The sequence below is a fragment of the Pectinophora gossypiella genome, chromosome 27 (assembly GCF_024362695.1).
Source record: "Pectinophora gossypiella chromosome 27, ilPecGoss1.1, whole genome shotgun sequence".
Classification (NCBI taxonomy): Eukaryota; Metazoa; Arthropoda; class Insecta; order Lepidoptera; family Gelechiidae; genus Pectinophora; species Pectinophora gossypiella.
Window position 1 is genome coordinate 4,387,971 of NC_065430.1, and position 27,054 is coordinate 4,415,024.

The 27,054-nt window shown below is 42.0% G+C and overlaps 2 protein-coding genes across 2 annotated transcripts in view; both read left to right on the top strand.

Annotated features, from left to right (window-relative positions):
• The window catches only part of LOC126378947 (uncharacterized), a 119,105-nt gene extending 114,846 nt beyond the window's left edge, over nucleotides 1-4,259 (top strand). The window contains exon 5 of the transcript XR_007568204.1: nucleotides 4,045-4,259. The gene's annotated coding sequence lies outside the window, so the exon portion shown is untranslated. The remainder of the gene's footprint in view (nucleotides 1-4,044) is intronic.
• Nucleotides 1-25,802, top strand: part of LOC126378741 (serine/threonine-protein kinase 10) — a 58,313-nt gene extending 32,511 nt beyond the window's left edge. The window contains exons 12-28 of the mRNA XM_050027121.1: nucleotides 104-322; nucleotides 1,031-1,531; nucleotides 1,730-1,900; nucleotides 2,329-2,470; nucleotides 2,830-2,936; nucleotides 3,280-3,404; nucleotides 4,488-4,613; nucleotides 6,099-6,191; nucleotides 7,578-7,680; nucleotides 10,097-10,254; nucleotides 10,651-10,858; nucleotides 11,897-12,100; nucleotides 12,599-12,753; nucleotides 13,330-13,501; nucleotides 14,935-15,030; nucleotides 16,030-16,173; nucleotides 18,953-25,802. Coding sequence (XP_049883078.1) covers nucleotides 104-322; nucleotides 1,031-1,531; nucleotides 1,730-1,900; nucleotides 2,329-2,470; nucleotides 2,830-2,936; nucleotides 3,280-3,404; nucleotides 4,488-4,613; nucleotides 6,099-6,191; nucleotides 7,578-7,680; nucleotides 10,097-10,254; nucleotides 10,651-10,858; nucleotides 11,897-12,100; nucleotides 12,599-12,753; nucleotides 13,330-13,501; nucleotides 14,935-15,030; nucleotides 16,030-16,173; nucleotides 18,953-19,879 — 3,651 coding nt within the window. The 3' untranslated portion in view covers nucleotides 19,880-25,802. The remainder of the gene's footprint in view (nucleotides 1-103; nucleotides 323-1,030; nucleotides 1,532-1,729; nucleotides 1,901-2,328; nucleotides 2,471-2,829; nucleotides 2,937-3,279; nucleotides 3,405-4,487; nucleotides 4,614-6,098; nucleotides 6,192-7,577; nucleotides 7,681-10,096; nucleotides 10,255-10,650; nucleotides 10,859-11,896; nucleotides 12,101-12,598; nucleotides 12,754-13,329; nucleotides 13,502-14,934; nucleotides 15,031-16,029; nucleotides 16,174-18,952) is intronic.
• The last annotated feature ends 1,252 nt before the right edge of the window (nucleotides 25,803-27,054 follow it).

Genomic DNA, 27,054 nt, shown 5'->3' on the forward strand with positions numbered 1-27,054 from the left:
TAGGCGTGAGTTATGTATGTGTTAAGATACAAAATATATAAAAAAAACAGCTCAAGTTAGTGCTCGTATATCTTGCAACAATAACCAAAGTACTGCCCCGCAGGCGCCAAAGAAAGAGAAAGGCCCCGCGCCCCCGCCCCCGGCCGCGCCCCCACTTCCGGCCGCGCCCCCACTTCCGGCCGCGCCCCCCGCGCCCGCCGCCGCGGCCCCGCCCCCCGCGCCCGCGTCCCCCGCCCGCGGGCCGCGCACCAAGCAGCCCGCGCCGGCGCCGCCCGCCGCGCTCGACCACGCCGACCACATCCCGCGACAGCTTGTGGATCAGGTAAACACTACCAATATGGTTTTCTTCTTATTCATAAATAATATGTACCCCCTCCGGTTGATCGAGGGGAGGCCTGTGCCCAGCAGTGGGACGTATATAGGCAGTTTATGTATGTATGAATTGGGTATTTGACTGGGTCGAAGATAAATTGTAAAATGCTAACTTAGAAATAGAAGCCAGTCTTAGGGTGGTATTAATAAACTAATCTCAGCTGAGACTGCCCTCAAGATCATGCTCAAGTCTCTGTTTTATATGAGAACTGTCACATTGACATGATCTTGAGGGCAGTCTGAGCTGAGCTGAGATTAGTTTATTAATACCACCCTTAGATGATCAAAAATCAATCTCTGTTTTACTTTTCGACTTATTTTCGAATTTAGTAACAATGAGTACGACGTTTGACCGCTGTTATTGATGACGTCACAGGACAGTATTTCCATACAGACTCATACAATACTTTCGTTTTGATGTTCCGTAAAAAGTATCTCATTTTGCTAGGTTTTGCAACGAATGTTGCAAATAAATGGAGTGTTTAATTTTGTTTTTATTTGTTAGCTCGAATAAACTTGCGTTTTTCTGTGACGTCACAGTGTTTTTTCACGCACATTCCATCGTAATTTTGTGTTTTGACGCTTGGTAAAAAGTAACTTTGACTAGTTGGAATCTAGCCTATTATACCTTATTCTACGCTCTAAGACTACTCCACAGGTGTGCAGGGAGGCGGAGAAGGCAGTAGAAGCGAGACAAGAACAAAAAGACACACCAAAGCCCGACATAGACACAAACCACAAAACGGACGTCGTAGAACCTTCCAGAACAACGGACAAAACTGAAAAACCTGACAAACTCGACAAACTATCGCGCTCCAGCTCGGAAACGATAGACATCACGCCCACAGACAAACAGGAGGTGACCAGGGCGGAAGTGAGAGAGATTAACAAGAGTAACAGGGTGTCAGCAGAAGTCAATAAGATTGAGAGGAGATCCAGTTCAACGGACGAGGATAGGACGTGCATAGAAGTCATTAATACTAGTGTAACTAATAGGTATTCAAGGTCGAGTTCTGTCGACGAGACGGACAGGAAGAGAGAAGACAAAGACAGAGTGGAGAGGGAGAAGGAAAGAGATAGAGTGGAGAAGGAAAGACAAGAGAGGGAAAGGGACCGACAAGAGAAGAGGCAGAATGCCGTGGAGATTAGGCCGGTTTCGGTGAGTTTTAATATTTATTCTTCTTCTATCGTGTGGGTTGTGAGGTGAATTACCAACCTCATCAACGCTGGTGTCAGGGTCATTATAGAGCCGCCAAAGGATTTTTTTTTGCTTTCTTAAAGGAATTACTTCGATGTGGCCATTTTAACGCCCCAGGTTTTCTTGATGATTGCTTATAACAAGAAATTGTGCCCAAAGCCGCCGGAGAGCCCGGGCCGCGAGTCTGCCAAGCCGCGCGCGCCGTCTCCGCCGCTGGTGGCGCTGCAGCCCGTGGTGGTGGTGGTGGAGCCCAACTCGCTGGCAGCCCAGCCGGCGCACCACGTCACCGTCACCACCACGCACCCGCCCGTGCTCAGCACAGGCGCACAGGTGAGGGTTAGTGCTCGCATCATGTATCAATCAATCCATCATTACTGCACTAAAACAAACATGAAATACTTATACACCGTAACGAATACTGAGGGGGATGATTCAGACCATGATTCCGAGTTAATATCAAGTGGAGTTTTCCGTCGCAGTGTTTTTTTTTAAATTATTTTCAATTCTTTACTTCTGCGACGGAAAATTCCACTTGATATCAACTCTGAATCATGGTCTGAATCATCCCCTCAGTATTCGTTACGGTGTCACTAACACCCATATGTACTTGTATGGCTACCTCTACGTACTTGTTAATCACACTGGGCCCGCGTGATGGTTTAAGGCCCGATCTCCCTATCCATCCATAGGGAAGGCCCGTGCCCCAGCAGTGGGGACGTTAATGGGCTGATGATAATGATGATATGTTTCCCCCACAGCTGCCGCCCAATGCAGTGACGATATCCACCACGCCGCCCATCGCTGACGAGGTGGTCATCGTGGGCGCGGGGTCCTCCTCCGACGACGACTGCTTCGCGCCCTCCTCGCTGGACTCGCTTGACATCACCAACAGTTACAGTGGTACACATGCACCCTTTCACGGACAGAGATCATGGGTTAACAAAAATCACTGTGATCCCTGGTTTGGTTAGGTTATTACAGGCTGGCATCACCTGCCCCAGCAGTGGGATGTTAATGGGCTGGTGATGATGATGATCACCAAATTGTCCAAAAGTAGGATGATCCGTGCTTCGGAAGGCATGTTAAGCCGTTGGTCCCGGTTATAATTTACTGATGTAAGTGAGTAATAGTTACATGAGACATTTCAGGGGCCTTTGGCGGCTCAATCATAACCCTGACACCAGGGTTGATGGGGTTGGTAATCCACCTCACAACCCACACGATAAAAAGAGACTGATAATTTACCATATTCTCCTCAGAAAAGCGCGGTCGTCGCCTGGACAGCAGTGAGGTGTTGATCCTGAGCCCTGGGGCCACCGGGGACTCCGGAGTGTTCGATGACAGTGTCAATAATGGACTTAACTTGGTGAGTGCACTTAAAAAAAAAACTTTACTTACCGTCAGCGCAGACTTACAGCAGATAACAGTGAATCACATACATAAACAGCCTATATACTTCCCACTGCTGGGCACAGGCCTCCACTCAATCAACCGGAGGGGGTATGAAGCATACTCCACCACGCTGCTCCAATGCGGGTTGGTGGAGGTGTTTTTACGGCTAATAGCCGGGACCAACGGCTTAACGTGCCCTCCGAAGCACGGAGTCATCTCATGTCATTTCTATGTATGTTTTTTCCATGTTTTAGTTCATTGGTTTAGGCCTGTGCTGGACTCCAAATGGTACTATTATAATATTGTATTGTTTGCAGGACACGTCTCACGTGTCAGTGGTGACGGTAGGCACGGAAGAAGTGCGGGTTCGAGACTCGGCGGCGACACACATCGCGCTCGGCGCGCCCAGCTCCACGCGGCTCAGTCCTGATAGCTTTGAGAGGTAAGTATCGGATACGGGCCAAAAGAGAACAACTCCTCTTCTTATTGAGTGGGTTGTGAGGTGGATTACCAGCCTCCATCCCTGGTGTCAGGGTTATTATTGAGCCGCCAAAGGCCCGTAACGACTACTTACTTACATCAGTAAGTAGTAACCGGGACCAACGGCACAACGTGCGATCTTCTTACGACATGACTTATTTGGGTTCACATATTAGCACAAGTCGACGTAACGACGTAATTATATCGTCAGAATCGATACAATAGGCTAGTTTCCAACTAGTCAAATCAGTTACTTTTTACTAAACGTCAAAACACAAAATTACTATGGAATTTGTATGAAAAAGCACACTGACGTCATAGAGAAACGTGATAAAATGTCGCACTTATTATTACGTTTTTGTTAATTAAAATTCATAAATAAGTTAAATAGAATAAAGAATTAAATTTCCGTTATTTTTAGATCTGCCTTTATTTAGTAATCAGAATTTCATAATTTATTTTGAACCTAGTACAGTCATGAGCAATATAATGTACCCACTTTAGGACTCTGTCGCACTAGCATATTTGACATTTAGTGAGACTTACAGTGCAATACAGCCTCCGTGGTATAGTGGATAGAGCGTTAGGCTCACGATCTGGAGGTCCGGGTTCGATTCCCGATGGGGACATTGTCGAAATCACTTTGTGAGACTGTCCTTTGTTTGGTAAGGACTTTTCAGGCTTGAATCACCTGATTGTCCGAAAAAGTAAGATGATTCCGTGCTTCGGAGGGCACGTTAAGCCGTTGGTCCCGGCTATTAGCCGTAAAAAACACCTCCACCAACCCGCAGTGGAGCAGCGTGGTGGAGTATGCTCCATACCCCCTCCGGTTGATTGAGGGGAGGCCTGTGCCCAGGAGTGGGACGTATATAGGCAGTTTATGATATGATATGGTATCAAAGTGTATACATATTAATGCTCGTGACCGTACACTACCCAATTACCGTGTAAAAATTTTTTCACGTTGCGTATGCTAGCCCTACTGGTTTTCTTGTACCATGATGCTAGGGAGGTGAAGAGATAATAGTATGTGTTGTTATTCCAGACGGTCGCAGTCGGACAGCGGGTCCGTGGCGTCGGGCAGCTCTCGCCGCGCGGCCGACGCCGACTCGCTGGCCACCACGGCCTCGCACGACTCGCGCCACGAGCCCGCGCTCAACGGCGGGAACAGGTACACACGACACACCTAATTTTATTTTAAGTTATACCCGTCATTTTCTTATCCGCCGAAAAGGAAAGGGACGGATGATTGTCAACAAGGTAATTTTAAAACGAATGAATAACCCGGGCGAATAAAATAGACATCTCGCTGGTGTGCTATCCGTTTGACGTACTGTCCACTTAACTCTGTCGGGTTATTGGCCCTGTAGAATTTTTAGACGGTTGTTTTCGATTTCTGCTTAAAATTGACGTGTGTTCTATAAATTTTATGCCTGTCGATTACCCGTCCCTTTCTTTTTCAGCGGATATGAAAATGACAGGCATGCGCAGGAATTAGCACCATTATCTAACTAAATATTATTATTAAGTAATTAGGTACAAAATTATATAATACACCTGTTTAGAATACCATACGTGTAAAACTTAATAACAAAATTTGAAAAAAAAAGAAAAAAAAAAAAACTTAATCATTCATTCGCGACAACAAACACTTCAAAACCCCGGTGCAGACCCCGCCGGCGTGGTCGACGTATTCTCTCATTCAGCGCCTTATTGCGCAGCGTTCAACTTCAAAATCATAGTGCTATATTTATTCCCTTAAAAATCGGAAAGAAGAAAACTTATTTTCGATCAAAACTGCCTTTTCCAACTGACGGCTTTTATTTTTCGTAACTCATCCTTCAGACGGGATACACTCTACGTTGCTCCACATTTTATAGCAATTTATCACGAATTTAGCTGGACTGTGGCCCCGATTCCTGCAGACACCTACTAATTTTACTTTTTAGCGGCGAGGATGTGCTGCCGCCAAAGGATGTTTTCGGGGTACCGAACTGAGCATAGTACCCCGCTAGCCACAAGTTGATAGTGTGACTAGGGATCGACGATCCAACAGTGTTGTGTTGGAAGTTGTATATATGCCGTCTTGCCGTGTAAACTTCGATACCGCGTTTCACGACCGCTTGAAGAATGTGGCGCCATCTGTTGCATGTGAGCGGAACTAGGTGGCCAACTAGTTGGGTCCGCTACAACTTTAAATTACCTGTCATTTTCTTATCCGCCGAAAAGGAAAGGGGCGGATGATTGACAACTCTTAATTTTAGGAAGAATGAGTAAATGAATGAATAACCCGGGCGAATCAAAAAGGTATCTCGCTGGTATGCAAACCATTATACGTGTGCTGTCAACATAATTCTGTCGGATTATTGGGCAATGTAAAATTTTTAGACGGTTGTTTTAGATTTGTGCTTAAAATTGACGTGTGTTCCACAAATTTTATGCTTGTCGATTACCCGTCCCTTTCCTTTTCGGCGGATAAGAAAATGACAGATATAACTTAAAATAAAATTAGATGGTGTTTACAGGAATTAGCACCAGTATGGAGAACTGTCAAAATTTAGGAACACTCAACAGTGCTGCCGCCTAGATTTGAGCTTCTAGTTTTTATCCTCACTGACGATAGAATTTTGTGTAACATTATGCTACGCCGTTGCAGGGTGAGCACAGAGAACCAGGTGATTGAGAACGGCGAGCCGGTCGTGTTGAGACGGAAGCCCCAGGACGGACAGCCGGTCAACAGGATACAGAGGTTAGTACCGTACTCGGCCTCCGTGGTCCAGTGGTTGAGCGTTGGACTCACGATCCGGAGGTCCTGGGTTCGATTCCCAGTGGGGACATATCACAAAAATTACTTTGTGGTCCCTAGTTTGGTTAGGACATTACAGGCTGATCACCTGATTGTCCGAAAGTAAGACGATCCGTGCTTCGGAAGGCACGTTAAGCCGTTGGTCCCGGTTACTACTTACTGTGTAAGTACGTAGTCGTTATAAATGAGTCATGTCAGGGGCCTTTGGCGGCTCAATAGTAACCCTGACACCAGGGTTGATGAGGTTAGTAATTCGCCTCAAAACCCACACGATAGAAGAAGATGTACATAAGCATATGTATGATATATAAAGGGTGTTAGTGACACAGTATCGAATACTGAGGAGATGATTCTGTTTTAGTACACAACATATGTACATCATAAAAGGGTAACAAAAGGCTAAAAGCTAGGGCGGGGATTAACGTCCCCACTGCTGGGGCACGGGCTTTCCCTATAGATGGATGGAAGATGATTATCAAGTGGAATTTCCTGTCGGAAAATTCATATTTTTTCTTTTTGTTTTATAATAGTATTTTATGCAACAGTTGTATAAGAAGGGTCAAAAAATGCGAGTGGCGTGAGTTGCGATGTGAGCCTTGGCGAACATCGCAATAAGAGACGCCACGAGCATTTTTTGACCTAGTTATACAACGTTGCATACAATACTTTTTCTACGACGACGTAATTTTAAATGAAACAAAAATTATACAAAGAAAAATTTTATTTATAAAAATGAAGATGTAAATTTTGAATGGTATTGTGTGATATGGTAATATTGGGTACATTGGTAGGTTTTACTGCAGTGTTGATATGTAGATCGGTATTTTGCCCAATTTATTTTCCAACGCGCGGGAAAATGGCGGCAAATGTATACTTTTTTTTTATAGTATATCTATGGCACCAAACAAAGTAAAGGTGCCAGTTTCCAGGTCAAAAAAAAAAAAAAACAACAACAATGCTTTTTTGGCGACATTATAGTACAGTTACACTTTCTAAACAATGCTTTTATAGGCCATAGAGCGTACACTTTTTCAAAGAGTTTAATTATGTATGTACTTATATTAGACTTTTTGGTTATTTAAATGCCAGATTAAAGTAGAGGAGTAGAAAAAATTATTTTCAGTTGTATACGACGGAAAATTCCACTTGATATCAACTCAGAATAATAGTCTGAATCATCCCTCAAAGTTTTCGTTACGATGTCACTAATACCCTGTATAGGTTGTGTAGTAATACAACTCTGCATGTGTGATGCTATGTAATGTTTTAATGTTATTGAAGTATAAAATATATTTAAAGTTACATGTAAGTTCATTTTATATATTCCAGGTCGAAGGAGGACATCCACCTAGCCAACCTGAAGAAGAAGACGCGGAAACGAACGAGAAAGTTCGAGATTGATGGCGTCATAGTGACTACCACAACTTCCAAGGTGTGTATTTTTTACAATACAATACAAAAACTCTTTATTGCACAAATTATATGAAGGTGGCTACAGCGGAGATGAATCAAACACTAGGATATGCAGATGATGATTATAATAAAAGTTCCAGAAAGGATTTCCTAAAGCAAACTTAATTTTAAATAATTTAGACTACGTCCGAAGTTAGGAACATTAGGTCGAAAAGTAAAATAAAGTATTAAAATTATATTAGTTGTCAGTGTTTACACTGAAATTCGATCTACGATTCGATCGTTCGCGCTCGGTCTGCGATTGTTGAAGTTAAGCAACTTTCGCAAAGGCCGGTCATAGGATGGGTGACCACAAAAAAAAAAGTTTTCATCTCGAGCTCCTCCGTGCTTCGGAAGGCACGTCAACCCGTTGGTCCCGGCTGCATTAGCAGTCGTTAATAACCACCAATCCGCACTGGGCCCGCGTGGTGGTTTAAGGCCCGATCTCCCTATCCATCCATAGGGAAGGCCCGTGCCCCAGCAGTGGGGACGTTAATGGGCTGGTGATGATGGTGATGATGACACTGAAATTGCATTAAGCACACGTTTCCGCTGCGAGCACACGGGCGTTGACCTGGGGCCTGTTTAATAAAACTTACAATTGTAAATTACAATGACAATTTGATGTACATTGCGGAGTGTGTGATCACGAATATAATAATAATAATAAAAAATAAAAATAAATATATATAAAAATAAAAAATAAAATAATATTTAATAATGAATATTTTGCAGTTTCATATTAGCTACGTAATGAACACCAAATTGTCGTTGTAATTTACAATTGTAAGATTTATGGAACAGGCCCCTGATGACATAGGTATTCCACGAGTCCGGATACATAACACACATATAAACACAACTTTAAAACAATTACAAAAGCGACAAAAGATGCACAATCGGCGGCCTTTTTTTTAAATAATTTAGGCTCGCGTTTAACCACAATCTCACCCGATGGTAGGCGACGACTCTAGGGTGGATCACGCTTACCTAGCAAATGCCTATTCACAGCCTTGAAGGCTATGAGATTATAACGAATTGAAAAAACAGACGACAGGCAGTTCCAGTCCTTTGCTGTGATGTATGTATGTCGTGGCTATGTGGCTTCTATGCTGTTCTGGGAGCAAATAAAAAACATAGAAAACGTTCAGCTGCTTGTCTTCCCGGGCATGTCGTAAAAACCGACAAAGGGATTGTGTCCTCTAACATGATGGACTAATGTTATGGGCGATAGGCTGATCCCTTATCACCATAAGGTTCATCATATCCAGCTTACGACATCGTATCAACAGTGGCTGCAAGTTGTCTTTGATTACTTGTGGCTCTGCCCACCCCATTAGGGATTACGGGCGTGAGTTTATGTATGTATGTATGTCGTGGATTTCATGAAATGGAAAAATGGAAAAAAAAAGATGAAAATGGATGTACATACATAAACTCACGCCTATTTCCCACCGGGGTAAGCAGAGACTATAGAATTCCATTTGCTTCGATCTTGACACACTTCTCTTGCTTCCTCCACATTCATCAATCGCTTTATACACGCACGCCGGTTCAGAGTAGGCGTGAGTTTATGTATGTATGAAAATGGATGTCGTGGATGGATGGTTGGAATCTTATCTTAATGGTCATATTTTATAAGTTGACCATATCGTTGAAACGTCAACGTTTAAGGATATTTCAATCAACGTTTGGCCATATCATTAACTAGCTTTTGCCCGCGACTTCGTCCGCGTGGCGTGTTATAAAAGAGAGATCTTTGTGTGTGTGGGAGTGCATTTCAAATTTCAAGCATCTAACTTATGCAGTTTAGATTTTTTCATATATATTTTTTTCCCGCTAACTCCCATTTTTCAAAATACAGCCATAACTAAACTTTATATTTACTAAGGTATGCATGCATGCTAGATTGAAAACATCTATCTTACGCGGTTTCGATATTTTCATACAAATGTTTTTTCCCGCTAACTCCCGTTTCCGTGGGAATTTTGCAATATCCTGTTGCAACTAAGCTTTAAGTTAACTAAGGTATCTGCATGCCAAATTTCAAACGTCTAACTTAAGCGGTTTAGATTTTTCATACAAAAATATTTTCCCGCTAATTCCCGTTTCCGTGGGAATTCCGGGAATTCCTTTCTTAGTGCACCTCTACGGTACCTAAGCTACGTCCCTTCCGAATTTCAAGTGCCTATATTTAGCCGTTTAGGCTGTGCGTTGATATGTCAGTCAGTCAGTTTCTCCTTTTATATATTTAGATAGATGTAGGCGTCCATGCTAAGTGGAGTAATAATTCACGGTTTATCTGGTGGGTCTTGGGGAACGTGGCACAGAAAGCCCCTTATAAGTAGACATTCTATTTTTTTTGTATTTTTTACTTATAAACTCTCATTTTTAAGGTGATATGGGGCGATGAGGAGAGCGGGCGCACGTGGGACGACCACGCGCTAAGAAAACAAGAGTTACGAGAGATTAAGATGCTGCAGAAACAGGAGCAGAAACAGTTCCAGGACCTCAACGCCAAGGAGCAGCAGCTCCGAGAACAGCAGGACAAGAGGTCAGTGGGGGAACCAGCTGGGTTATTGGGGGAACCAGCTAGGTCGGTGGGAGAACCAGGTAGATCAGTGGGGGTATCAGCTAGGTTAGTGGGGGAACTAGCTAGGTCGGTAGGGGAACCGGTTAGATTGGTGGGGGAACTAGCGAGGTCAGTGGCGAAACCAACTAGGTTAGTGTGGGAACTAGCGGGGTTAGTGGGGAATTAACTAGGTCAATGGGGAAACCAGGAAGATTAGTGGGGGAATTAGCTAGGTCAGTGGGGAATCAGCTAGGTTTTTTGGACTTCGTTTTGTAATAACGCTAATAAAGTCGGAATTTAGTGATGGCAGTCTTTTTTTGTGGAATCTGTAATAAATGTAAGAAAGGAACGTTGAGTGGCAATGCCGTCGCTGCGCAGGTTTGAGGCGGAGCTGGCGTCGCTGTCGCGCGCGCACGAGGCGGACCTGGAGACGCTGGCGCGCGCGCAGCGGGCCGCGGCCGAGCGCGCCGAGCAGCAGCTGGAGGCCGAGCTGCGCGCCGCCGCCAAGCGCCTGCGGGCCGAGCACGAGCGGGACCTGCGCCACTTCCGGGACACGCTCAAGCAGGAGCTGAGGCTGCTCAAGCAGGTAACGCATACAACGTCTTCGTTCGCGTAAGACCCCCAGCTATATGTCCCACTGCTGGGCACAGGCCTCCCCTCAATCAACCGGAGAGGGTATGGAGCATACTCCACCACGCCGCTCCAATGCGGGTTGGTGGAGGTGTTTTTACGGCTAATAGCCGGGACCAACGGCTTAACGTGCCCTCCGAAGCACGGACCTACTATAGATTCCTTTTATTTATTTTTAAGTAATCGGCAATTAGTTGCCCCTCTTGTTTGCTGTGCCCTAGCAGGGCGTCACATGTACGTATATTAACTACAACACCTTGTATAACTTGTGACTTGTAATAAACTTCTATTCTATTTATAGAACTTGCATCACCACTAATTTAAGAGCCCCGCTCTTGTCGGTGTAGCATTCTCCAGGCTACTTTTTAGGGAAAAATAGGGCAGTGGTTTCCCTCTTGCCTTCCACCACATTACCAACTATTCCACTCCATTTCTACCCCATTGTGCAAAATTTAAGACTCCTAGCACTTGTAGAAGGCGAACGTCGTGTTTTATAAGGAGGTGACGGAATTGGTCTTTGATAGACAAGAATGGAGAATGCTACACCGACAAGAGCGAGGCACTTAAATTAGTAATGATGAGCACTTGTAGTTTTTGAGATTTCGTGATGAGTGAATTAGTCAGTGCGTGACCTTCGCTTTTATATTCATAGAGATTAGAGGACACAGTAACAATAAAAACATCGTAAAAAAGAAAAAAAAGATGAAACTTACAGTAAACATAATTTACAGACGTCACATCGAAAGATTTCAATGTCGAGACTCTTTTCTGAACTCGGGATTTCGGGACTTTATATTGACAGTCCCGGGATCCATTTCGGGATTTTATATTGACAATACCGGCATTTTGAAAAATTATATTGACAGTCCCGGGATCCATTTCGGATTTTAATATTGACAATCTATTTCGGGATTTTCCATGGTAGTCGAGTCTTGAGTTTAACATCTATTTTGCTGTCAAGTCATAGCTACTAAAATATATTTCATCTTGACAGGAAGTAGAACTAGTCGCGAAGGACCGCCGCAAGGAAGCGTACAGGCAGCGCCGGCAGCGCCTCGACGCGGAGCACGCGGAGAGGGAGCGGGCGTTCGTGGCGTCGCTCGCGGACGCCAGCGACGCGCTGCTGCGGCGGATACACGAGAACCACCGCGACAGGCAGGCGCTGGCCGACACGCAGTACCTGCAGCAGCGGCAACAGGTGACATGCATTACTCTCCTCTTCTTCTATCGTGTGTGTTGTGATGTGGAGTACCAACCTCATCAACCCTGGTGTCAGGATTACTCTTGATGATGGATTTGGATGGATTGATGGCTCCATGTAACGACTAATTACTTACATCAGTAAGTAGTAACCGGGACCAACGGCTTAACCTGCCTTCCGAAGCACGGACCATCTTACTTTCGGACAATCTGGTGATCAGCCAGTAATGTCCTAACCAAACTAGGGACCACAAAGTATTTTTTGTGATCAGACAGGCAGTCGCTGTCAAAATCTTCAGGCTAGGTAAGCGGATCCTGTGGAAAACGGGATAATGCTAGGGGGATGAGCCGAGGTTAGCGTCCTGGGCACCCTCAGGGCTGTTATCTTAAACTTACCGGGTGAGTGCTGAAAAACTGCATCAAGTAGTCAATGCCGTACACAGAAAATCTACAAGTCACGTCAACAAAAAACTAACCCAACAATTCTCCATTACAGATAATGCGGACCCGCGAAGCAGCTCTGTGGGAACTCGAAGAGAAACAGATCCACGAGCGACACCAGCTGGCCAAGAGACAGCTTAAAGATGAGTTCCTGTTGCGCAGACATCAGATGTTGGTGCGGCATGACAAGGAGCTCGAACAGATCAAAAGGTGAGTGTTCGTAATTTCCCGTGATGCCAAATTAGTGATAGGTTTCCATTGATGCCAAGTTAGGGATGTTTCTCATGTGTGTGATGTATTTTTAGTCATGCTAAGTTAGTGATGTATTTCTCGTGATGCCAAGTTACTGATAGGTTTCCATTGATGCCAAGTTAGGGATGTTTCTCATGTGTGTGATGTATTTTTAGTCATGCTGAGTTATTGATTATTTCCCGTGATGTAATTAGTGATAGGTTTCCATTGATGCCAAGTTAGGGATGTTTCTTATGTGTGTGATGTATTTTTAGTCATGTTAAGTTAGTGATGTATTTCTCGTGATGCTAAGTTAGTGATACATTTCCAGTGATGCCAAGTTAGGGATGTTTCTCATGTATGATTAATTTACTAATGCATTTTCAGTGTCGCTAAGATAGTGATGTATTTTCATGCTAAGTTAGTGATGTATTCCCGTGATGCTAAGCTAGTGATGTAATTTCAGTGAAAGAAGCAGAAGCAGTTTTATTTTGGTGCAATAAAGTGTATTTGTATTGTATTGTAAGAAGTAAAAAAGCTTCTTTTTTTTTTCAGAAAAAACCAGCGCAAAGAGGAGGAGCTAGCCAAGTGCCAGGCGTTGGAGAAGAGATCGTTGCCCAAACGCATCAGAGCGGAACAGAAGGCGCGAGAAATGATGTTCAGGGAGTCGTTGCGGATCAGTGCGGCGCCCGGCTCGCACGAGGACGAGAGGGAGAGGCTCAAGAAGGTTAGTATCGTGACGATGTCAACAAGGGAAAGCAGTCCCGACTCGAGATCGCAAATTCGAGATCCCGTGGGATTGGATATATCAATCCGCGCAGCGGCACAGCGGTAAACGCGCTCGGTCTGCGATTGTTGAAGTTACGCAACTTTCGCAAAGGCCGGTCATAGGATGGGTGACCACAAAAAAAAGTTTTCATCTCGAGCTCCTCCGTGCTTCGGAAGGCAGGTTAAGCCGTTGGTCCCGGCTGCATTAGCAGTCGTTAATAACCATCAATCCGCACTGGGCCCGCGTGATGGTTTAAGGCCCGATCTCCCTACCCATCCATAGGGAAGGCAGTGGGGACGTTAATGGGCTAATGATGATAATGATGATGAATTAACACCTACACACATCACAGTGTCTCAGGATCGAAGCAAATGGAATTCTATAGTCTCTTACCCCGGTGGCAAATAGGCGTGAGTTAAGTTTTCTTTGGAAATCAGCATAATCAAACCAAAAAGTATAACTCAAGGACATATAGGATTATTTGCAAAAAATAGCGATCGGCACATTGTTAATACCCGGAATAAAACTAAACTTGCTTTACAAGTCAGTCGATTACATAAGATTACTAAAGCTTTTAAGGGGCAATGTATACGTTTTTACAATAAGATTCCCATTGACATTCAGAATTTGCCTTTCAACTGTTTTAAGACACTAGTTAAACAAAAACTTTACAAAAAAGGTTATTATAAAGTTAGTGATTATTTAGAAGATATGAATGCATGGGATTAACTGTCTGAGAACTGATATTAGGCAGCTAAATTACTCAATTGTATACCAATATTTTATGTTTATTTTTTTAAAGAACGTCTAGGGCCCTGTGCCGAGGTTTTTCTTGCAGCTTCTTTTCCCCGGCTATACAGGTTGTGAGAAGCTGCAGTAGTTTTAGGCGGATGAGACGTTCGTTATGTAAAAATTGACGATTCAAAGTGTAATTATGTTACCTACTGAATAAAGATATTTTTGAATTTGAATTTGAATTCGCCCAATCCCGTCAAACTCGAATGGAATCTCATCATATTATGCTTCGGGATTGATCCCGAAAAATTTGACGAGATCTCGCGAGATCGGGCTTGCACGTCACGTCCCTAATGTCAACCTCTGGTTCACTTCCTGGCTGGTTGCCTCACTGAGAACATCAGAAAGTAAGATGGTCTGTGCTTCGGAAGGCACGTTAAGCCGTTGGTCCCGGTTACTACTTACTGATGTAAGTATGTAGTCGTTACATGAGCCATGTCAGGGGCCTTTGGCGGCTCAATAACCCTGACACCGTATTCCACCTCAAAATCCGCATTATAAGATCACAATGTCTCTTACTCTATCACTCGTAGAAACCGGTGGGAAATAGTCGTGAGATTTTGTATGTATGTGTAAAATGTATTTGTATGTTACAGTTCCAAGAGAATGAGAAGAGGCGATACAGAGCTGAGCAGCAGAGACTCGCCACCAAACACGCTAAGGCGAGGGAGGAGCTCAAGGCAGCCGGAGAGGTGAGTAACATCTATAATGGTGCTAATTCCTGCAGACTCCCTCCTGCAGCCCTCCCGACCCGTGGTACAACTGCGATGTCCAACTGGTTGTACTACGGAGAAGTAAATTTACCCACAGTTCAACTCTTTTTTTATATTTATGATTATATGACCCGTGGTACAACGGTGGAATTATGTCCAACTGGTTGAACCACGGGGATAAGATGATCATCGTGTAAAACAAATGAACGTCTACAAAACAAATGACTATCAAGTTTTCCAGTAGTTGTTCCATAGATACATTTAAATTTCCCAGTAGTACAAATAGTTGGACCAAAGAAAGAACAACTCACTCCAGTTGAGCCAGTAGTAAAGATGTTTCCCCATAGAACAACCAGTTGAACTACGGGTAACTTTACTTCTCCGTAGTACAACCAGTTGGTCATCGCAGTTGTACCACGGGTCGGGAGGGTCCTGCAGGCTGTCGTTTTCTTATCCGCCCAAAGGGAAACGGACGGGTAATCGACAAGCATAAAATTTATGGAACACACGTCAATTTTAAGCGCAAATCTAAAACAACCGTCTAAAAATATTACATTGGCCAATAACCCGACAGAATTATGTTGACAGCACACGTCAAGCGGTTTGCATACCAGCGAGATACCTTTTTGATTCGCCCGGGTTATTCATTCATTTACTCATTCTTCCTAAAATTAAGAGCTGTCAATCATCCGTCCCATTTCGGCGGATAAGAAAATGACAGGTATAACTTACAAGTAAAATTAGGAGGTATCTGCAGGAGTCGGGGCCAATGTCGCGTTATAGTATAGAATAAGGAATATTACTACGTATAGAACGGTAACTCTCCGCTTGGTTGTGATATGTCTCCATCGGAATTCGAACTGGGAGCCTCGGGATCGTGAGCCCAACGCTCAACCACTGGACCACCGAGGCCGTTATGTTTAGTTATACGATGCAGGTGTGATTTTAAGTTGTGTAATATTGCGCCGTCCACCGCAGGCGTTGCTCCGCGAGCTGGAACAGTACCAGAACGAGAAGCGCAAGGCGCTGATGAACCACGAGAGCAACAAGATGAAGACGGTCGAGGAGCGCTACGCTGGCGAGCTCAAGGAGTGGCGCGCCACACTCGGGGACAGGAAGATGGTGAGTGCACACAGATATTATAACAATTAAAAAAAATACACTTAAGGAAAACATATAAAATGCACAAACAGTTCACGTCAATCTGAAATATCGAAGGTGCCCATTATACTGGCTGTTCAGTTCAGTTCCCTGTTGCTCTGTATTGCTGCGTAACATAACATAAACAGCCCATACACGTCCCACTGCTGGGCGCAGGTCTCTCAATCAATCGGATGCGGTACGGAGCATACTCCACCACGCTGCCTCACTGCGGGTTGGTGGAGGTGTTTGGGCTAGTAGCCCGCTACCAACGGCTTTGCGTAACTTCCGAAGCACGGAATCGTCTTACTTGAAAAAGTAAGGCACGCAAAGCCGTTGGTAGCATGTCCTTACCAAACAAAGGCCACACCAGTTAATCTGAAACACCAATATTGCTATTTGACATGTGTTTGCATTGCGCACTTACTTGCGCGTATAAACGCAAATGTCACCCCTAGTTTGTACCCTCTAGGGGGCGCCACATTGAATTTAATGTCACGTCACATAGCCTATAAACCACCGGATGATCAAGGCGCTTCTAGTGACACCTCGTTTGTTAAATTCTTATTGGTGGTTTATCAGTTAAGAGGGAACAGAGCTAGAGTGTTGGCCTAACGATCCGTAGGGCCCGGGTTCGAATCCCATTGCTGATCAGCCGATTGTCTGAAGACACGCTAAACCGTGGTCTGCGAAATAAATATGTTTGCATGAGATATTAATTATGAAAATGAGCCACACTAAACATGACACAATTTTCAGTTGTTTGAGAAAATGTCGCCTCTTAAATGTCATATTGTATTGTTGCTGTCAAGTAGCCAATAGGGTAGTTTCCAACTAGTCGAATCAGTTACCTTTTACTGCACGAAATTACTACGAAAAAGCATCTTGTATAGATAAAATACCGCAATTATTACATTTTTCATTATTAAAATTAAATGAGATGTGGTGTAAAAGACGATATAGTGACTAGGATTGAGAAGGGAATGTTAGGTTGGTTTGGACACGTAGAGCGGATGAAGGACAATAGAATTGCAAAAGCGGTATATAAAGCGAAAGTTGATGGTAGGGCTGGCAGAGGAAGACCGAGAAGGACTTACGATGACCAAATTGGAGATGTCTGAAAAGGTTCAATACGATCTACTCTGAACCGGCGTGCGTGTATGAAGCGATTGATGAATGTGGAGGAAGCAAGAGAAGTGTTTCAGGATCGAAGCAAATGGAATTCTATAGTCTCTGCTTACCCCGGTGGGAAATAGGCACGCCTATTTCCTCTCACGAGTTTATGTATGTATGTATGTATGTTCATTATTACTCACGAGTTTATGTATGTATGAATGTTCATTATTAAAATTCATTAATGCGTTAAATAGAAAGAAGAAAACGGTTTTTGACACCTTTATTTAGTATCAGAATTTCATAATTTATTTTTGACCTAGGAAGCTACCCAATTGTAATAGCTGCTCAAAACGAGATGGCCGACCGTACGGTCACGAGCATTAATATGCATACATGGTACCATGTCACATTAGCTTTTTTGACAAATTGAACTGTAAGTCTCACTGAATGTCAAATATGTTAGTGCGACAGGGTCCTAAAGTGGGTACATTATATTGCTCATGACCGTACACACTTTCCTTAGAGCTAGGGTATACTTTCAAACAACTGAAAATTTATGTAAATACATGGTATAAGAAGACCAGGTATGCTCAATCCTATGACAAGCCGCCATTGCTAACCCTTTGATGACGTAAGTGTTACCACTGTGTTACCATTAATATGTATCTCCAACATTCCAAGGACGTAAATTTTATTACTGATTAATGTATTTAATTACTATTACTTGTCACATATATAAAAAAAACATTGAAACTATAAGTAAATCTTTTACTAAAAGTTTAAACTCTCCTTGCAAATTAAATATAAAAACATTGGACGTGGGTAATTTTTGCAAAATGGCAACGCAGGGCGGATGACGTCAGCTGGGCTAACCTTGAAATGTTAGCTGTCACTTTTGAGCATACCTGGTCTTATACCAAGTGTAGACACTAATCCGCATGAGAGCATGTCGCTTGTACTGGTGGTGGAAGGCATGAGGTGTGGAATCACTCTTTACAGATTATAGCCACTAGATGGAGCTAATTTGTAAGGGCATATAGTGGAGTAAGTATGAGTGGGCAGCCGCATGGTGGGGCCATATTGGTGTTGATTGAAAACTTAGCATTGGCTGGGCTGATGACTGTAATTTTTCCCGTACCCAAAAGGTTGCCTGGAAGAAATTGCTGCATGAGCAGTAAGGCCGCCTGTCGTGCATTTATTTTTATTTGCCGCACCTTGTGTTCTTTGTGCGCGATAAAGTTTAATAATTATTTTATGTTTATCTGAGCCAAAGATGATAATCTAGAAATAGAAGCCAGTCTGTGATGATCAAAAATCAATCCCATATTTTTTTGATTTATATTCGGTTTTAAATTATGAGTTAAGTAGACAAAGCAGACTGGGGTATTTTGTCGGTCACGAACCAGATTTAATCAGGTTTTAGTATGGCAGTACTTAAACTAATCCCGTCCTTCACTTACATTAAGTGAAAGAAAGAAATAGAGCTACGTTCCGTCCTGTCAGATTGATGGTAGCCGTCATCGGCGCTGATATGACCCCACCTGGCGCGAACCCAGGTATAACCAACACAGTAGGTACATGTAGCCACGTTCATGTTTGTGCCGTCTCCCCAAATACGCCACTAAACCCACTTACCTCCGGACAGAAACTCGTCCAACACTTCAGCAAGCAACTCGACGACCACGAGAAGAAATTCGGCAGAAAAATCCAAGATCGAAGTCTGTACTTAGATGTTCCTTGGCCGAAGAACGTCCTACAGCATGTCTTAGCCGCGTACCACCAAAGGACATCCTTCATCGGCTCCCTGTCACGGTCTAGGACTAGTCTGAACTTGCTGTCTGCCAGTAACACCCCTGGCATGGACAGAAGAAGGAGTATTAGCCCCAGCGCGAACAGACTCACCAAATCGGCGGCCAATAGCGTCTCGAACACGACGAAACGCGGGAAGTTATCCAAAGCCGGCGCGAGGTACGCTTCAACCTCAAACCTAAAGTTGGTTTCGGAGAAGATCTCCGGGTTCAGTGTCTTCAACAACTCCGATGAGTTGCGACGAGAACCGATCATGGCGTTTGGAAACGACGTCCCGATAGAAGACAGAAGAGTCAGGAAGATAGATGAAGAACCGAGGAAGAGTCTAGAAAGATCCAGACCGGTCGAGAAGATCACCACGACGAACAGAAGTCCGGTGCGGGAGAAGAAACTCAACCGCCAAAGCGTTTCGGAGCAGCACTTCAAAGAGAAGGATCTTCCAATGAAACGCAGTATATCCCAACAGAGTCTAAAGCAAGATATTGCTCTGGAAGCTGTCATGATCGATCTACCTTCAATTGATGGAGGGAAATATGATACTATGAAGAGTACCAGCACTTTCGGGACTAGCACAAGCTCTCAAGAAGGCAGTGAGATCGATTTCGACGGCGTAACCTCAAAATATTTCAGTCGTTGGGGCCCTATAAGAGGCTCGAACAGTTACTCAGAAGGGCCCGACATCCCTGTAGGCCATCTATCCACTTTGAATGTCAAAAAGTCGTACATGACAGGAAAGGATGGCCCATCAGATTCGGTTGTTTAGGAATGGTGGAAGGTGTTTGTGAAGGTTTTGAGATTTAGATGTGGGAAGTGTTTTCAAATTTCTCCATAAGTTGTCATTGAAGGTATAATATACAGTCATGAGCAATATAATGTACCCACTATAGGACTCTGTCGCACTAACATATTTGTCATTTAGTGAGACTTACAGTTCAATTTGACAAAAAAGTTAATGTGACATGGTACCAAAGTGTATACATATTAATGCTCGTGACCGTACATACTTCGAGGTTTCCGCTGTTATTATCACAATTAAAACACATAATACCGGGTTCTTACCGCTTTATTATCAGGGATATGATACTCCCAATCTTTCAACACTGTTGCAAGTGCCAAATAATAAGCAGAAATCTAAAACAACCGTCTAAAAATTTTACATCGGCCAATAACCCGACAGAATTAAGTAGACAACACGTCAAACGGATTGCATACCAGCGAGATGCCTATTTTATTCGCACGGGTTATGCATTCATTTTAAAAGTAACTTGTTGACAATCATCCGTCTTTTTCAAAATAAAATTAGGAGGTGTCTGCAGGAATCGGGGTTAATTGCAAAGTTTGCATCGACTTCTCATATCTGAATTTCTTTATCTATTTAATGAATGTGACAATCAAAATAGAAAGGTTTCTTCTCGCTGCTATATGCGGCAAATCTACCATACGACATAGTAAAAAAGTGAAGCCGTTGGTCCCGGTTACTACATACTGATGTAAGTGAGTAATCGTTACATGAGCCATGTCAGGCGCCTTTGGCGGCTCAATGACCAGGGTTGATGAGGCTGGTATTCCACCTCACAACCCACACTATGAGAAGAGTCGAAAAGAAAGCGATCCTATAAGGGCTCCGTTTCTCCTTTCGAGGTTCGGAACCTTAGAAATAGAAGCCAAAATTGGTAATTACTAGACTGAAAGTGATTTTTTATAACTAATCTCCCAAACACGATTTACAATTACACAGTCACAAAAAAAATGCCATATATTGTAATGTTTCCAATCAGGGATTTTCCACGCCACGTTCTCCAAAAACAAAAGTAGATGGCGTTGTTTTACTCGTAAGTGATAATTGCCCATTTTCACTTTACTCGGGTACAGTATAAATCGCTGTGCCCAATCCGGGTCCATATGTGTTACTTACCTTATATTACCAACCTCCTACCATGTGGAACGCAATAAATGATATGATTATAATTATATACATAATCAAAAATATAATGTAATGGCAGAAGCATAAATGAACGTTACTTGATATTTGGATCAGATATGGTATAGAATTATGTTGCTACTTATATTGCTTCTCTTTATTTTGATCAGAATAATAATGGGTGGAAGATGTGATGTGCCTGGGTGTAATAACCAGGGTCATCATGTATACCCAAAAATAAAGATAAAACGATGCATATGTCTGTTATTAACGAAGAGAACTTTGTACAGCGCCACCTATATTTTTATCAGGGAACGTGGCCTGGAAAGTCTCATCGACTGTAATTTTAATTATATTGTTAATTAGATTAGATTGGTACTTCCTTGATGATGCCAAATTTGCAAGCTTTGCTTCCCTGTGACAACGAGTATATTTGATTACTTGTTATTATACAGACAGGGTGGAATGGCTTGGCCGGCCTTGTGGTGACTGCCAGTGGGAAAGTTGCGATAAGTTATCTTGCTAGCCAATATTATCCCACTGTTGGGTAGGTGAAGCGGGTTCATTCAAAATGGCGGGTCGGTATTCATATCACGCGGTTTCCTGTTCGTGCCCGGTTAATGACAATAGGCTAATTTCCAACTGGTCAAATCAGTTACTTTTTACTAAAATTCAAAACACGGAATTACTATGGAATTTGTATGAAACAGCACACTGTGACGTCATAGAGAAAGTGACAAAATGTTGCACTTATTATTACGTTTTTCTTGATTGAAATTCTCAAAGTTAAATTAGAAACTCAAAAAATATTTGTTGCTCTTTGGTCATCATGACTAATTTAAGAGCCACGCTCTTGTCGGTGTAGCATTCTCCATGATACTTTTTTTTTTGGAAAAAATAGGGCAGTGGTTTCCCTCTTGCCTCTCGCCCCGCAACTACTCTGACACGAGTGGGATGGGGCCTGAGTAGTCTTATTTCAAAGCCGTACTAGGACTCCTGTCCTCCGCCTCTGAATAGTACTGACAGTTACTGCTGCCCTCTGTCAGGTTCCAGGTTGCAGTCCCTGTGACTTGCACCTTCCGTCCTGCATTGCCGTACCGATGGCTTCTCCTTTTCCTTCTGATATAATGTTTTAATTAAAAATATATAGATACCATTACAGACGGCGATATGGGTCACAAGTCACCACCTATCACTTTGGTCTAACAGAAAGCTCGGTGTGGCGTGGGTACTTAGTTCATCTTGCGATGGGTGTACCTCTGACTACCTCAATTGATATTTAGAATTTTAAGGATAAAAAAGAAATATTTGAAAGCCCTTAAGCCATTCCATCCTGTATGTATTTTCTCTCTCACTCGCCCTAAGTGCGAAAGAGACAACTAGATTAATCTAAACAACATTCCAAGCTAACAAACGTGCCTGAAGTATGCCTTATGTGTTAGATACTAGTGTTTATATTGATTAAATCGTTGAAATTTGATATTTTAATTGTTAAATCTACTATTAGTATAGCGACATAATAAATTATTGCAATTTCAACTTTAGGTTTTAGATGTTAATATACATTTTAGTTTGTTTATAGAAACCACGGTTGGTACCCTAACATAACATTGATTAGGGTGCTGACTGTACTTGGTTTAGTCTTTTACAAATAGGTTTTAGGTAGCCTATGTGTGTCCCACTGCTGGGCACAGGCGTCCCACTATCCAGGGGATTATAGGCTCGTACTTTGCCATGGAGTTTTCGAGAACTTTTAATTTTATTTATCTTAAGATAGACTACCCGGAACCGACTGCTGTTCTAACAGAGAGCTCGGTGAGGTGTGGGTACTTAGTTCATCTTGCGATGGATGTACCTCTGTCTACACCAATAGGGATACAGTCGTGAACTTATGTTATGTAAGATAGACTAACTAACAGCATTATAAAATTGCTTATTAATTTAATAATACTTAAAAGTTTGTTGGAAAAATATAGTTGCAAATATCGTTGAGATCGATTTTAACCAATTATCATATTTTTTCGATCGAAATACAAAGCTCTGTGTAGGTACAGTCATGAGCAATATAATGTACCCACTTTAGGACCCTGTCGCACTAACATATTTGACATTTAATGAGACTTACAGTTCAATTTGTCAAAAAAGTTAATGTGACATGGTACCAAAGTGTATACATATTAATGCTCGTGACCGTACGATAAGGTGCAAAAGTCCAATCAGTTTCTTCCAAAGTAATAAATTGACTGGTTGCACTTAGACCTCCTGGTTACATGTCGTTTCTGTAATAGATCAAAAACACTTACAAAAACATAAATTTTATAATTATGACAACTAATGGTTCATAATTTCATCACTGTTTGCAAATAATTCGCTGGGCTCTGTGACTGCACTTTTACTCTTTGATTGTACTTATGACTTGTGTGTTTCGGTCGAAAAACCACTGATATATAGAAACCCATCATGTATGACCAATATATTAAGCTTTTCAATAAAATGTTGATGTAATCAGGTTATAGACGGCGATACGGCTCACCTGTCACGTTGGTCTAACAGTAAGCTCGGTGAGGTGTGGGTACTTAGTTCGTCTTGCGATGGATGTACCTCTGACTACCCCAATTGGTATATAGTCGCGAGCTTATGTTATGTATCTTAGACCGAAGGGACGTTTACTGTAAAATACAATAGGAAGATAAGGATCTTGTTGCTCAAGCCCATAATCGCCATGGAACCGTTATTGATTTGACAGTGGTTATAATTTATTGGGTCCAAGTTACCCGTAATATTTCTTTTTTTATAAGTAATTCATTATTAAGGGCTCCTAAAGAAACACTAAAATTTTCATGAATTTTCCGTCAGGATGTCACTCACACCCTGTATTTTCGGACAACTCCCCTTGAATATGACAACGTTAGATAATTATCATCCCATACAAAGTTTTCCTAAAGTGATGTTAACGCCATCTATGTCAAATGATGGAACTAACTGGGAAACTTCCCTTTTCATCCATTCGCAGCAAGATCCTTGTCCAACTATAAAAAACAAACTACGTTATTTCTTTTAAAGGATTAATGGGTGAGGCGTATCTAATAAAAACAAGCCTAAAATGGCAATTTTACTATGTTAATAGTGCTAAATCTTGTAGGCAACATAACTAATTTTATTTTAAGTTATACTTACCTGTCGTTTTCTCAAGCGAAAAGGAAATGGACGGGTAATCGACAGCCATAAACTTTATATTTACGTCGCGTGTTTGGCAGAAACCTTGTACCGTATCTTGCGTCCATGTGTGTAAAACTTGTTTTGTATGTTGTGTGCAATAAAGTAAGAAAGAAAGAAACGTTTATTATAAAGGGACACCACAGTTACAAATACAAAACAAATATATAATTTAAAACACGGAGTAACACACAACTTACAATCAAACAAAACACAAGTAGTAGGTTTTTTGTATCGTATTGTAAACCTAAAATAACCCTCCAACCATCCTACAAATAAAAAATAACCCAGGGATGAACGTGGGTTTGAAGTATTTGACAATTTGAAAATTGAATTCAATTATCATACAATTCGACTGAACTTTTGAATTCGAAAACTTTTGAATTCTGAATTTGAAAACTTTTAACACCTTACAAATAAAAAATAAACCAGGGATGAACGTGGGTTTGAAGTATTTGACAATTTGAAAATTGAATTCAATTATCATACAATTCGACTGAACTTTTGAATTCGACAACTTTTGAATTCTGAATTTGAAAACTTTTAACACCTTACAAATAAAAAACAAACCAGGGATGAACGTGGGATTAAGTATTTGACAGCCAAAGAAAATTGAATTCAATTATCATACAATTCGACTGAACTTTTGAATTCGAAAACTTTTGAATTCTGAATTTGAAAACTTTTAACACCTTACAAATGAAAAACAAACCAGGGATGAACGTGGGATTAAGTATTTGACAGCCAAAGAAAATTGAATTCAATTATCATACAATTCGACTGAACTTTGCTTGGCTGTAAAATACTTAAACCCACGTTCATCCGTGGTTTTTGCTTTTTATTTTTTAGGTGGTAAAAGTTTTACATCGGCCAAATAACGCGACAGAATTAGTCAGCACACGTCAAATGGGTTGAATACCACCGAGGTGCATTCGCTAATTCATTTTAAAATTAACTAACAGCTGTCAATCATCCGTCCCTTTTCGGCGGATAAGAAAATTTGTTTAGTGTCTACGGGAATTAGCATCAATTATTGCCTAAGTGTTGTCATAAGAAACATGGACATAGAGCATAAATCAGGCTTAACGTGACGTCAGGGATAACGTGATAACGTATTTTAAAGCATTAAAAATATGGGAATTACTAAAAAATAAATTTAAAAAAAAAAAACCGCATTAAAATCGGATCATCCGTTTGGGTGCTACGATGCCACAGACAGACATACACATTTACACAGACACGTCAAACTTATAACACCCCGTCGTTTTTGCTTCGGGGGTTAAAAAGATCGAGTTCAATAAAGTTTTTTTCTAAATGATTAAATGCACGTATAAATGGTAATAACTAGATAAAATTAAAATAGAGATCGAGTTCAATAAAGTTTTTTTACTCATTTTTACTCACAGCCATTATCTTTTCTCGCTTTTTTTTAATTACTTTATCACGATATGCATGGCTCATGCTCTATGTATATGGTAGACGTGTTAACTTTGTATAATTTGTATTAAAATAATCGATCGAAGAGATGTAAATAAAATGTTATGTTATACTTTTTGGCTTGTTATTTCTCTACTGTCACACCCCAGACACTGCGTTTAAAAATTTCATTGTTACCATGTGCCGGCTAATGCTTAAGTGCGAGGGGGACACAGTCTGCGCGCGCGCCCCCCACTCCTTAGTGATTTACGGCCATTTAAGACTAAGGGTGGTATTAATAAACTAATCTCAGCTTCGAGACTGCCCTCAAGATCATATCAATGTGACAGTTGTCATATAAAAACAGAGACTTGAGCATGATCTTGAGGGCAGTCTCAGCTGAGATTCGTTTACTAATACCATCCTAAAGCCGGGCTTACTGACGCGGAGATGGGCGGAGAAGAGCGGAGATGGGCGGAGCAGAGCGGAGATGGGCGGAGAAGAGCGGAGATGTGCGGACTTGACCAATCACAGCGTTTGAGAGAGCGAAAAACGAAGACGCTCTGTCACTCTCTCCCTCATGATTGGTCGATTCCTGCACATCTCCGCTCATCTCCGCCCAGCTCCGCGTCAATGGAAACGCAGCCTTAACCCAAAAGGGGGGAGGTCGGCGCCCGATTCGAATTGGTGCGGGACGAAGAGTTACCGTTCTATACGTAGTATTATTCTTTATTCTATGCTATGGTGGAGGTGTGCTACGGATATGTGATGGACGTCAAAAAATAAATTACAATAAAGTTACCTCCTCAAAATGGCTTACATTTTATCTAAAATACTTATTAAAAAGTAAAAATATACACGGTTTTATGGCCGTTCATTTAAAAAAAAACTAAAAGTCAACATGTTGACCAAACAAAAAAATTTTTTTTTTCTTAAAAATGTTACTTATTTTTTTCTTTTTTTTATTGTAGGATGTTTTATTTTACGTATGGATATTCTTTTTTTTTTGTTTTTTTTTTTCTAATTAAACTAATTGGTGTTCGCAAACTTATCAAACTGCTTAAATATTTGGCTTCAACTACAAGTGTAAATAAATAATTCTACGCAACTAAAAGGCATGACCGCTCGGTGTGCATGTGCTTCTGTGTTGCCATATTATACTGTTTTATTGTGTTGCCATGTTAAAAAATACTTTTTACTATTTTTTTACTACAGATACGCAAAAATTCCTTGTTTACTAGTAATGCGCCGAATATTCGTTTGCATACATACATACACTCACGCCTATTTCCCACCGGGGTGAGTAGAGACTATGGAATTCTATTTGTTTCGTTCCTGTCACACTACAATAATAGAATATTCTTTTGGTTTTCGGCGTATTCGGT